Below are 13,407 nucleotides of genomic sequence, written 5' to 3' on the forward strand. Positions count from 1 at the left end.
GTACAACTGGCGAGTAGACAAACGACAATAGACAAACACAACCAGGACTTAACAGTTCAACTGGCGTGACGAACTACGACATAGACAAGGACCCGACGAAGAACACAGACAACAGGTGGGTATAAATACACACGGGGTAATTAAGGGAATGAGACACACCTGGGGAGCAATCAACGGGGAGGACAGGACAGAGACTCACAGGGAAACGGGACTGAACACAGAAAACTCAAATATAAACACACAAAAACACGGATCTTGACAGGTGGTTCAGTTGTGAATGTCTTACAGTGGCTGGTGTGGATCCAGGAAGTGCACCCTTCAACTTTTAGAGCTGTGTGAGTGGTCAGTAGAACCTGATAGGGTCCCAACTAATGCCTGGACTTCCAATGGCAATGACAGCTGTCTTTCACCAGGACTCACTGGTTTGGCTGGAACGTGTGCAGAGGTTTATCAGCCTGATGGGACAGAGAGAGAGACCGTGACATAGACTTACAATACTCGAACATGCTATTTTCCTCAAAAGAGAAATTAGAAAACACTCTGATACTCAACATAATTAACTGAAACCCATGACAAGAGTTTCAATATAAATTTTCCACCACAACAGTAACATTTATTTAATGAAAAATGTAATTTGTTATGGCCAATTTATATAATTTTAAGGCAGAGCAGGCCAACTTCTTTAAAATATATTGTTATTTAAAGCAAGGTCAGAAAAATAAAGATGTTTGAAAAAAGTTAAAACTGTTTTTGTCATAATCAGATCATAATATTATGCCATAACTGGTTAAAAGGAAAGATAATTAATCTCCTATTAATAATTCATATTAACACAGAGACAAACAACCATGCACACACACACCTAGGGAGAATTTAGAGAGATCAATTAACCTGACAGTCATGTTTTTGGACTGTGGGAGGAAGCCGGAGTACCCAGAGACATGCAGATTCCATGCAGAAAGACCCTGGGCCAGAAATTGAACCCAGAACCTTATTGCTGCAAGGCAACAGCTCTACCAACTGTGCCACTGTGCTGCCTATGAGACTGAAACAATTCTGATGAAACTGTCTAAAACTAATTAAAAAGTTGCTGTCAAAGGTAACATGGCTAACCTAGACCTCTACTGATATGACATTGACATAATAACATTGACATAATAAGTTTAGATAATTTAGTTAGCCTAATGCAGCATGTCTGTGTTAGTTTCAGACTAAAAGACCAGGTTTCACAAAGCTTACTGTGTCAGCCGCCTTGCAGGGAGAGCAGAGCTGGGATTTGGTCCAATGAGGTTTTCCAGAGGCGAATTGGTCAGCAGCTCCTTTGAGTTGTGCAGCCTGAGGTTGAGCTTCAAATCCACCAGGCATTTTATAGGAAGCTGGATCTCCTGATCTCTCCCTCTGATTCACACTTTCCATTCAGTACACATGACGCGATAAACACCAATATTTACCAAGGTGTGTAAAGGTTAAGCTTATTTAGAGAAAGTACTCAGGTGGTCCATATGATTAAACGAACAAGATCTAACAGAGTAAAAGTTTTAACAGCTGAGAGGGGTTTTCTTTTATTAATTTCAGAATGAAATGTACAAATTAGGATTGTGGTTCTTTTGTCTGGTTCTGGATTGTTTTGGGGTTTTATTTTAGTTTCAACATTCAGTGCTCCTTAGTGTCTTTCTTTTAATTATATCATTCTTTTTCTGTTTTCCGTTAGTTCAGTTCTTTCTCAGTGATTCTAGTTTATTATGTTTGTAACTTTAGTTTAATTATGTTCCTTATGTCTACTCATTCTGTAGTGTTAGACTTATTCCCTCGCCCCTGTGGCACTTTCTCTCTCTCTCCCCTCACACCTGCAGCCAGATAGCCAATCAGAACAAGTCCAATTTTCTGGATTTACTCTCTGAGGACTTAAACACTTCTGCTGTCAAATTTCCCTGGATTTATGATTTTTTTGTTCTCCTCTGGCTCCCTGTGCTCCCATTGTTTTGTTTTTGTATGTTCTTATTTTTTCATTAAATATTCATAATCAACTCTCTACTTCTTTCATTTATTATGAAATTATGAGGTAGACTTGTTCACCTCATAACAACAGACCAAACCAAACACCAGATTAAAATCATATTAAAAGACACAATATATAAAAACTGCCACAAGGAGAAACAATCAAGACATTATTTCCCCCCTTTTCTCACATTTAATCTTAATTTCCTTCTGCTTTCATGATTCCATCTATAATTTCTTTTAGTTTGTTGTTGGTTTTAAATGTGTCAGATTAACATAATATTTTGATTTGATTACATAAATTTTTGTGAGAAACAAGGTAACAGAAGCTGTTTTCTACATTTTAGTTTATTTTCCTAACGTTATTCTCTGACATGTAAATAATTGTGTTACTTGATTATCTTTTTTGACTGATTAAATTCATATATTCAAAGTGTCAGGAGGACAGTAATCTCTCCAACCCCTGGATTGACCTCACCTCAACCTTTACTGGGTGAAGTCATCTTGTTTTAATTGCATATGATATTTTTCTTTCAAAGCAGCTTCAAATAGTTTAGTGTCTGGCAAAATATATCTTATAAAACTGTATCACCTCATCTGACGTGTGAATGAATGTCTCTCTGTGCAAAATGAAACCAGATTTGGGAACGAAGGAAGGAGTGAAGGCCAAGACAAACGTGGGATTCCTTGCAGTGAAAATATTCCGCTGATCTTCCAGAGAAGTCACTGAGTAAATATGTGCAAGAAATAAAAACTCTATTCATATATTTTATTTCAGTTTGGGGAGATGCAATAAAGCTTCATAAAAAACGAAATGATAAATTCAGTCTGAAAAAAGTTTATTAAATCGATCTGATTTAACTTCATCTTTATGACAAGTATGGAAAACATTTGAAAGTGATGGACCTGAAGATGAAAAAGAGAGAAAAGTTTAAAGGGAAAGAATGACATAAAAGCAGAGGACAAATAAGGATAGAGAGAATATATGACAAAACCCTGGATGACTAGAAAAAAAACAACATAGCAACACAGTGGTGCAGTTGGTAGAGCTGTTGTCTTGTTTCAAGAAGGTTCTGGGTTCAATTCCCGGCCCGGGGTCTTTCTGCATGGAGTTTGCATGTTCTCCCTGTGCATGGTGGGTTCTCTCTGGGTGCTCAGGTTTTCTCCCACAATCCAAAAACATGACCGTTAGTCATGGTCTCTCTAAATTCTCCCTAGGTGTGTGTGCATGGTTGTGTGTCCTGTCTGTCTCTGTGTTGCCCTGCGACAGACTGGCGACCTGTCCAGGGTGACCCTGCCTCTTACCTGGAACGTTAGCTGGAGAGACACCAGCAATCCTCTCGACCCCATTAAGGACAAGAGTGTACAGAAAATGGATGGATGGAATTGGTGCTATTTAAATGTAGTGAATTACTGCAGCTGTGTTTGGACTCTTATTTTCTCCGGCCTCCTACCAGATCAGACCACTGATGACATGTTTACCTGCAAGGCGAGACAAACTGGGTATTTCCTGCAGAGATTAAGTACACAGCTGAGCATCTAAAGAAATCCCTGAGTAAATATGTATAAGAGGAAAAAATCTCTATTAATACTGCGGTATGAATGACGACATGTTTATCTGAACGCTGTCATTCAACCAGGTGGCGTCCTGAAGACGATGTTTAAAATATTTTCTGCTTCTTTATCAACCTGACAATCATCATTTGTTCAAAGGTTCAAAGGTTAATGCTATGTTTCTTTTTGCTGAGGCATCACTGTTTATGGCAGGCCATTTTAACATAAAATCGCCTTTGTCTGACAGTCTGTAATGACATTGTAGATGTATAAAAATGAGTTTTGACTAAAAAAAAATGTTCTCTATCCTGAATGGTAATTTAAAGGTAATATCTGTGTTTACGTTCTGAATAGTAAGAAGGATAATTCAATGTAGCTTCACTTGATTTGTTAGTTGAAGGGTCACACACCAGTTATTACAATAACAACATATCAATATGAATGACAATAATTATTCATATCCAGTTTGGTGTAAATCAGAGCATGTTTCTGTGATTTAGGCTGCTTCCACACCTGCCCAGTTCGGTCCTTTATAATCCAACTTCAGTTCATTTGCCTTGAAAGTCCAGTTCATTTGGGTAGATGTGAATGTCTAATCAAACTCTGATGCGGACCGAAGAAGTGACGTCTGGTCATTGACAAACCTCGGTCTCGGTTCGGTTGAAGTGAAATCTGGTGCAGTTCGAATTCATATGTGAATGTCAACCTAATAGGAGACCTCGTTGAAAACAGGAAGTGGACTCTGGCGCAGTGCATTCTGGGTAACCAAAGCAAACATGATAGTCTAACACTAGCGGGAGAAATGTTTTGGGATCTGTTCCCAAAGACAAAAGAGAAGTCCTACAAATGCCAAGGTCTGATGCCACTATATATATATTTTATCATTTAATAAAGAAGAAAGTTGTGTTCAGTGTCTAGATCAGAGGGTTTTGTGTTTGTTTTTTCAGTAGTTCTTGGTGCAGCGCCCCCAGAGGCGAGGAGGGGAACAGGTAGCTCAAACGGTTTGGTTTGTTTGACACAGTTCAGTTTGAAAGCAAAAAATCTGTCATCAGTTTCAATATATTTTATTGATCACTTTCTGGCTGAGACTTCATTCCAACCTGAAACTGGAGTGAAACTGGATTCATGTTCTGCGAAAAACAAAATCTTAATAAAATCTTAAATTATGATTCAAAAAAATCAAACAGCAAATGTCTGATTCTGCTGATCACAGTAGAAAACTGATCACAGATTTTTCTGTTCAGCCTCAGAGTGTTCTTGGTCGTGAGCAGTTCCTGGTTCTTGGTGCTTTCAGTTGTCAGACGTCTGAGCCAAGATGAAAGCAGGTTATTAATAATCGTCTGTCCTATGCAGAATCTCAGTTGGATTAACATAAACATGTTTAACTGAAGAAACTCTTAAAATAATCTATGACTGAGAAACTGAAGATGTTATTAGAACACATCATTCCAGTCCCATCAGCAGCGCAGGCGTACTGCTTCTCCAGATATTCTCTGTCAAACTTCTGTCCAACAGAAATGTCAGTCAGACAGGCGTCCAGGTGGACGGTGGCTTTGAACCTGGACTGGAGCAGAACCAGAGACAGGGCCAAGGTGACCACAGAGAACGGGACAATCTCTGCTTTTTCTTCTGGGACGATGAAGGGGATGATGATCCGGTTTCTCCCAATAGGACCATATTTTTTAGTGAGAGATTCAAAGCTTTTCCAAACCCCATCGTCTGGTCGTAGAGGACTAACTGAGATGTTTGGGATCATCTGGTCTCCTGCCTGCCTCATTGAGTTCCAGCGGTCCGGTAGTTTCACAGGTCGATGTTTTTCATCAGGAACTGGACATCCATCTTTCTTGTAGCAGTAGAAAACTCTGTGCTGAGGCTTCAGCCGTCCTGTAGCGATGGCGTGTGTTATCTCTGCACCCCCAGAGACACAGTTCCAGGGAGCATAAAGAACCACGTCCCTGATGGAGGCCAGAGGCAGCAGGCAGCTGGCTGGGATCATGAAATCTCCGATTGATCCATGAGCCACAAAGGTGATGTCCACAGTGTCACTGTGATTCTTCTTCTCCTCCTCATTTATGTGTTTTTTAAAGAAATTAAACATGTCCACCAGCTGGTAGAAGGTGGAGGGTTTTTCTTTGAGCCACTTGAGGACAGTTTGATTGGTGCAGTTGTCTTCTGCAAGCTTCATCAGCCTCTTCCACTCGTCTGAGCCCTTTGTGCTTTCAAGGATGTGAATATGTTTCCGGAAAGTTGCCCTGCAGAAAAAATAGAATAATTAAAATAAAATACATCTGGTGCATTCTTGTAAAGTATGACATGTCCTGGTAATCACCCCCTAAACCAGAATCAGAGTGTATTAGTAAAATCTATTAACAAACTCTCAATATCAGTAAACATGTCTCTGTCTTGATACTTCTTCAAATTAAATACTGAACATCTTTTCACATTGAACTGTCTCTTCAGGATTTTATTGTTTTTGTGTGAATTATTTTGCAATCAAAGTGACTGAGGTGCTAATTTAGAAATATTTTCAATGAATTTTGTTATATTTGCATTTATGCAGGCGGTACATGTGACTCATTACATCATCAAAGACTAAAACTTGACACCAAGCAAGGCTGAGGCGGTAGAAGTAGGAAACAATGCCACCTGCAGGTGATAGTTAGCTATTACTTCAACCAAAGGTTTTTGACCATTTTTGCAGAAAATTAGCAATAAACTCACAATTATGTAGTGTGAAAAAGAGTGGGGATCAGTTGATTTAGCGTGAATTTCCACACAAAACTAAAAGGACTGACTGATGAAATTTGGCAGTAAAACGATAAAACTGCTTTGATTTAATTGATAAAATATTTAAAGACACAACTGTTATCTTGAAGTTTCTTTGCAGCCCCGTTGTGTCTAGAGGGCCACATAGGAAGGAATGGCGGGCCCAATTTGGTCCTCGAGCTCTGAGTTTGACACTTGTGGTCCTCCATACTCCTTCTGCAGTAGTTACACAGCAAACTGGCCAGAGTGAAAATATCAGTGTTTACCGATTAGAGTACTGTGTTGAGACTTTAGTGTTGTATTTAGTGTATTCGTTGTAATCACGGATTTGCAGCGAACGCTTTTCCAAGGTAAGAAGACTAATTTCATATACTTTATAAGTAAGTGTGATTAGAAAGATGATATCAAATATTGCATTATGGAGAAGGTACTGTGTGTAACCTTTAGTAACCATGGAGACAATGCTGCACTGTCATGTAGCCTAGCATGTATGGAAAAAAAACTGGTTAGCATCCCCTCTTTTGTACCTGTTTAAGGCTTCTTTAGTGTAACGGGAAACGCCATTTATAGTATAGTGATATAAATTATGTTGTGTGACTTCAGGGAAAGTTGGCAATTTGACTAACACGTCAAAGGGAGGATTTATGGGTCTATTTCTAAGCTAGCTATTTCAAACTCTTGTAAATATCACCGTCTATGATCCCAAACCAGGTGTGTTACGTTCACAGACAAATTAGCTTCACTCAAACAAGTGGAAGCCATGAATAAACTGGCAAAAACAACTTGGGAAAACAATTTAAGCTGTTCTATACTTCCGACCCTCTCTTCCGACTTCCATAATTGGTGCCTTGAATGATTAACTGACGTAGTTGTAACGGGTCAATGCTTTCAACACCAGAATGCAAATGTTAAGCATCCAGATACTTGGTCAAGATTGCTTCTGGAAGAATCTCGCCAACGCCATTTTGTTTTACCCACCTTGAAGAGGGGGAGTATGTATGTAGCTAACTTTTTAAACGTTATTTTAGGTCATTTGTAATTGTTGTTGTTAAATACACTAATATTTTGAGTTGTGTTTAAGCTTTTGGTGGATGGATTGAAACCCTAATTATTTTTTAAGCCTTTATAATAACCAGTACTGAGTCTAGGGAGGACCTTTGGCTGAGTCTGCTTTTTAATAATTGTTTTAATTGAGCATAAAGTGTTTATTTCAGGGTACACCACTGACATTGAACTGGACATAGATCCAGTCTTAGCCCTTATTATATGGTAGACTTGCTGCTGTGTCATTGTCCTGCTGAGATTGAGTTCACAAACTGCAACATAAAATGATAAATTTAACAGAAAATGTCTATTTGTTTTTTATGGTTTTGCTGAAGTTGTTTCCTTTGATATGTTTGCTTTCTGTAACCGAAGAATTCATTTCAACCAACCAAAGTTGTACTAGATTTCACTTTCACTTTTGCTCAGAATATCAGTAACATTTTTTTGACGTCTTTTAAACTTTGAGAAACTTACAAAATTAACTGTGTTTCCAGCTTCACTAGAGAAATCAGCAGATCCTGGAGTAGATCAGTTTTCAGGTCGTTCATGGTTGATGGATAATCAGGATCAAAAACAAAACTCTTAACCTGGGGAAGGAAAACAAAATCATTTTACAATGAGAAAATTCTGAACTGCTGAACCAGTTTTTTAATTTTAATCTAAATTTCCACATTTCTGTTCGCTATACTTTCATTAAAAAACAGAAACTCTGTATGACCGAACAATGTTTTCTCTGATGTAATAACCAGATTCGAGTGCAGAATAAATCTATTGCTAACTATTTAATAATATTTGCTAATAATACTGTGAGTTTATTAAAGCTAAGCTGCATTTTCTCTTACCTGCCGCAGATCGTTCAGGTAAAAATGATGAGGGCGTTTAACAGGTAAAATCCAGCAGCCTTATTTATAGACCTCGGGTCATATTACATCATGTACACGCCTTATAAAATTCCTGCCATAAAAAATAAACAACAACACTGAAAGAGAAACCTGTGAATCCCCTGAGACTCCAGTCTGTGAATGTCAAGGTTTTAAAGTTTATTGACCTCAGTAAACACCAGAGTTCAGCTCAAACTGAGCAGAAAAACCTGCTTGTCCTGCAGCAGGATCTGCTCTGTGATGCTGGCATCTGGTAGAAACTCAGCAAACAGAAATAATCATTAGGTTTGTATAATGTATCTTGTATTTCTGGCTTTGTACTCCTTACTCTTCACACTGGAGGAGTTTTATGCAAGGTAATCACAATGACATCATTCTACATACCAACAATTGATATGAAAACACACCTCTGACCTGGTTTGGCTCAGGAATCTCTGCCAAACGTCTTCCTGCCAATCAGCTGATTTACTGTAACTCAGCAGCTCTCCACATGTTTTACCTGAAAACAGCAGAAACACGGCAGCTGCTTCACAGGCTCCTGGTAGCCTTTCCTTTAAATGTGCAAACCCTGAACTGATGCATGAATCAGTAAATATAAATATGTTAAAGTCTGAACCAAGAAATACTTTAGACATGAGAGCCATAGAGGAGAAACACAGGACAGAACAACATGTTCTGTAAGATTATAGATTTTTAATTTGTGATTTTTGCCTGTGACTTATTGTATTACGACTAATTTCTGATGTTATTCATCTCAGTCTCAGATTCTCTTCAGTTTTTATTTCTCCCATTTTACTGTTTATATAAAACTGATGTGTAAGAGCTTCAGAGTTTGACTCGGCCGCTCTCTCTTTATGATGTCCAGCTCTTTGGGAAGAGAAAACAGATTTTTAATCATTCCAATTTGTCCATCAGCCATTGTGGGTGTAAAAAAACAAACTAATTTATAAGTAAGCTAGCAACATCTGGTCATCCAGTTAGAGAGCAGAACATGTCTGACATCATCTTCCAGCAGGCGCTGAGGACAATCTGTCAGCTGATTGGTTAAAACAACAGTTGCACTGCTGTATTGTGGATTGAATGTAGTTCTGCTCTCCTGATTCTGAAGTCCCTGCAGATTAGACTGACCCTAGCAACACATGGAGAAGGAAATCTGATTGGATGAAAGTTTGCTAATCCACACAGGCAGGTATGGGAAGCAGCGCAGCCAAGAGATACATTACACAAAAAAACAGTAGATTACTGACAGTAAATTAAAACCATTTATTTGAACAAACATGATAATCTAGACATGTTATTGATTCTGATTGTGTTCAGTTGTACTTAGAAAGCCTTGCAGGCCACAACTGCTGGGAGACGAGTTCAGGTGAAGTGGTGTTCACTGTTAGGAATACATTTGATGTGTTTCTGTTTATGTGTTTGAAATAAATGTTTAAATATGACAAAGCAGCAGAGGGAACTTAATTTTTAATTTTTTTTTTAGAAAGACTCAAAATAAAAATTTGATGTTAATTATAATTAAAAGTTGTCTGGTGCAGTCGATGGTCTCACACTGTGACTCCTGCCACAGCCTCCTACCTGGTCTTCCTGCCTGTGAAACACCTGCAGATGGTCCAGAACCTTTTTGTTAACTTCTGTTTCTGTCTGGACTTTTGCTGCATTTTTTCCAGCCTGTTAGTAAACCTAAAGACTTTCTCTCTCAGAAGAAGCTCTGACTCCACCAGATCACCAACCAGCTCTGAGGATGAACCTCCACATTGTCTTCATGATGTAAATTTGTTTTTGTTTTTTTTAATGAGGAGTTAGCTACATTTTCAACAACAAAAAATGCTGTGTTACCAACACCAAGTGCTTAATAAACATGATTTGATTTAAAGATAACTGGGCAGAATTTTTCTCCTTGTTAATCTAACATTTCTCTTTCATACATTTTATTTATTGTTGACTTTCAGGGCCCTGTGATGGACTGGTGACCTGTCCATGGTGAGCCCTGCCTCTCATCTGATGGCTGCTGGAGATGGGCACCACCAGCCCCCCTCACCACCCTGCAAGGATCAGTGTGTTCAGATCATGGATGGAAAGATTTTAAGGTAATTTGTCTCCTTAAGTCCACACTTAAAACAGCTTCATAGTTATTGCCAACATCAACTGATTCTATGACATTGCTAAGTATTTTTTTTCTACTTCTAACATAAACAGGCAAAGAAGAAACCCAGAAATGTTTTTCCACCACAGGCATCCGGTCCCAATCATCATCAGTTCTCATGATGTCACATACACAGCGAGTCCACAACGTCTTGAAATTGTATTTTTTTTGCCATTTTTTGTTCTCTTTAAATACAAATGCTTTCTCTGTTTAATTGCTCTATTGTTCTTTTTTGTAGGTTTCTGTAAGGTGAAGTGAATGGGAATGTTCTGTTGTTGATCCTCACTCATGTTAGGAACATACCAACAGTGTCATGAAGTGTCATTCAGTAAATAATGACAATTTTAATGAGAATTTGCTTTAAAAGTTGGATGAAAGGTTTTATATTATGTTTATGACAGTGTCAATTATAATTTTTGTTCTTTAAAGTAATAACTTTAATGTTTTCTGTCACTTAAATTTTCATGTTCATTGTGTTCACTTTTGACTTGTAAACTGATAATTTATGTAAAGTTCATAAAATTGTGAGTAAAATTGGACAATTTTAAAATGTCGGTAATAAAACAAATATTTGAATTACATTGAACATCTTGTGTAATTAATCTTTCTGTGTAATTGTAGCCTAAAACAAAGTAAGTACTGTAGTGTAGTTATGCATGTAATGTACAAAATAGGAAAGTAGGAATAAAGAAGACTTTTATGAGTAATAAAAATTGTTCTTTATTAGCAATAGCAGTAACTCAAAACTAACAATTAAGTATAATTTAAATACATTACTGTTATATTAGCAGTATATTTAAAATATATTTAAAGTATATTAAAAGTGTATTTTTAATATAATTCTATGACAGAATTAGTACACTCAAAATATACTAATCAAGCTCTTATATAGCTCTTATATAAGTATAAAAAATTTATACTTAAAGTATACTAAGTACAACTTGAAGTTGTTCCAAAAAAAGTATGTTTAAGTATACAAAGTATACTAAAAGTTGTAATTTAATACCATTTAAATACTATTAAAATATACTAAGCACAAAAAAGTTGTTCCAAAATAGTACAGTTTAAGTACATCAATGCTAAAGTATGTTCAAATTTAGTATACTAAAGTATACTTTTTTTTACTAGGGTATCCATCTCCATTAATTGTCACGATCCGTGTTTCTGTGTGTTTATTTTTGAGTTTTTTCCTGTGTAGTCCTGTTCCTGTGAGTCTCAGTCCTGTCCTCCCCGTTGATTGCTCCCCAGGTGTGTCTCATTCCCCTGACTACCCCGTGTGTATTTAAACCCACCTGTTGTCTGTGTTCCTCGTTGGGTCCTTGTCTAAGTTTGTCTATGTCTAACGTCTTGTGTTCGCGCCAGTTGAACCGCTAAGTCCTGGTTTGCGTTAGCTCTCGTCTCCAAGTCCTGTTTATCAGTTGCTACCGGTATTTGGCTGTGTGCCTGTCTCTCTGCCGTGCTGCCTGTGTTGGACTGTTTTGAGCCTTCATTAAATAATCATCATCACCATAACCTGGGTCTCAGCGTCTCTCCTCACCACCAACCACCACACTTCATGACATTAATTAAACTAAGGTTTAATGGAGATGTTGCTTAAACAGATGTAACAGCTTCATAGTTAAAATATACAAACTATTAAATGATTATGACTCAGTCTGATGTATTTTGATGTCGAGCCCCAACACAGCAGAATATTTCACAATAGAAATGCATGAGAGCCAAAGAGTTTATTGAAAAATACCAGAGAAGAATAAGAAAAGGAGGGGAGGGAACTTAGTCACATTTCCTAAACATGCAGTAGTTGTTGCAAAATTAAAAATAATAAAGGAGCTTGTTATTAACCAGATCCCTGTGACCCCAAGCTGAGTGTCTGATTATTCCCTCTGCATCCCAACACTTAGCTGCCTTACAGTCCTTGACTGTTTATAAAATATCTCTGTAAAGGGAGAAACCACACAAAGTGTCTGCAAGATGTAAGATTTCTCATTTATTGACAGGAATTACAGCATATATATAGTGGCACAAAGTCCCCCCCTTTCCCAAATGTGTGATTGGTTTATAATCTATTAGCAAATCACAAACAGTTGTCTAATAAGAATCAACACAGCATCACATGAGTCTGTTGACTTTCTGACATCAGAGATTGGGTTGATGAAAACGGCTTTCTGCATAATTTCTGTAGCTGTGACGTGTGAAAGCAGGATGTGAAGCCAATAAACAAAATTGTTAATGCTCCAGTGGTCTTGGTATACAAAAGGAAATATGAGAACAACTGGTGTAATTTTAGTACAGAGTAGGCCCCTGGCCTAGACCTACAGGGGTCCAACATGGGTAGCAGAACATGCCGTGAGGCTGACTGATTTTAGTGACATAGTGAGTGTAAAATATTGAATAAAATGTTGTGCCACATGACTGCTTTATTTTCACTCTTATATTTAACTTTATGACACACAAAACTACAAATGAATCGTCCTTATTGTCTCCAGGTGCATTCTGGGTAAACGTCATCATCAGTCATCTAGCAACAAATGGCAAACTAGCTAAAGCATTTCTAGGGATTACGTTAACATGTTTTGAATTTGTGTTGTTTCATCATTAGTGACCAGTAGCCTGATGTTTCTGTTCTTCTCTTGGTTGGTTTGTTGTACTTCATGTCAGATGGATTTCAGAATGACAGAGCCGCTCTTTCTGGTGGTGAAACTTGTTAGCTCCGCTGTTGCAGGCATGTTGTAAAGTTAAATTATCATGAGCTTTATTATTTGGGCCCGGTCATTAGCCCCACCCCCTGGCAGACGCCGACTTGTTCCGCTTCTGTGTCACATGTTTGCCTGAGGAGCGGAGGCAGCAGTATGGCGTCTTGTCTGGAGCTTATTATAACAAGGTAAGTTCCATGTTAAAATGATCATTTTTTTTGACTATTTTTTATGGAGGCATTATTCTTCCGTTTACACAAGAGTATCGATTCATATACATCAGGGGTGTCAAAGTCAAATGGATGGAGGGCCAAATAAAAAATTT

The 13,407-nt window shown here is 37.8% G+C and overlaps 1 protein-coding gene and 1 long non-coding RNA gene across 3 annotated transcripts; one reads left to right on the forward strand and one right to left on the reverse strand.

The window, feature by feature from the left end:
* Positions 1-4,600: 4,600 nt before the first annotated feature.
* Positions 4,601-8,238, reverse strand: LOC103144920 (uncharacterized). Its single transcript, XM_007562093.2, has 3 exons — positions 8,205-8,238; positions 7,837-7,949; positions 4,601-5,804 (listed from the first exon to the last, which is right to left on the reverse strand). The coding sequence occupies exons 2-3, from the start codon at positions 7,908-7,910 to the stop codon at positions 4,934-4,936; spliced, it is 945 nt and encodes a 314-aa protein (XP_007562155.1). The 5' UTR covers positions 7,911-7,949; positions 8,205-8,238; the 3' UTR covers positions 4,601-4,933.
* A 2,067-nt stretch (positions 8,239-10,305) lies between these two features.
* LOC107837333 (uncharacterized) lies at positions 10,306-10,768 on the forward strand. Of its 2 annotated transcripts, none has more exons than XR_001663348.1 (3): positions 10,306-10,333; positions 10,449-10,548; positions 10,628-10,768. It is a non-coding gene; the product is annotated as an uncharacterized LOC107837333 (long non-coding RNA). The 2 variants fall into 2 exon arrangements; XR_001663347.1 differs by having other exon boundaries at positions 10,313-10,333; positions 10,443-10,548.
* Positions 10,769-13,407: the final 2,639 nt, after the last annotated feature.

The sequence above is a fragment of the Poecilia formosa genome, unplaced genomic scaffold, assembly GCF_000485575.1.
Source record: "Poecilia formosa unplaced genomic scaffold, Poecilia_formosa-5.1.2 Scaffold134, whole genome shotgun sequence".
Classification (NCBI taxonomy): Eukaryota; Metazoa; Chordata; class Actinopteri; order Cyprinodontiformes; family Poeciliidae; genus Poecilia; species Poecilia formosa.

Excerpts from the sequence above, each read along its gene's own strand:
- LOC103144920 (XM_007562093.2), bottom strand. The coding sequence starts at position 7,910 with ATGAACGACCTGAAAACTGATCTACTCCAGGATCTGCTGATTTCTCTA. Across the intron at positions 5,805-7,836 it reads CTGGAAACACAGTTAATTTT|GGCAACTTTCCGGAAACATA; the intron begins GTAAGTTTCTCA and ends TTTTTTCTGCAG.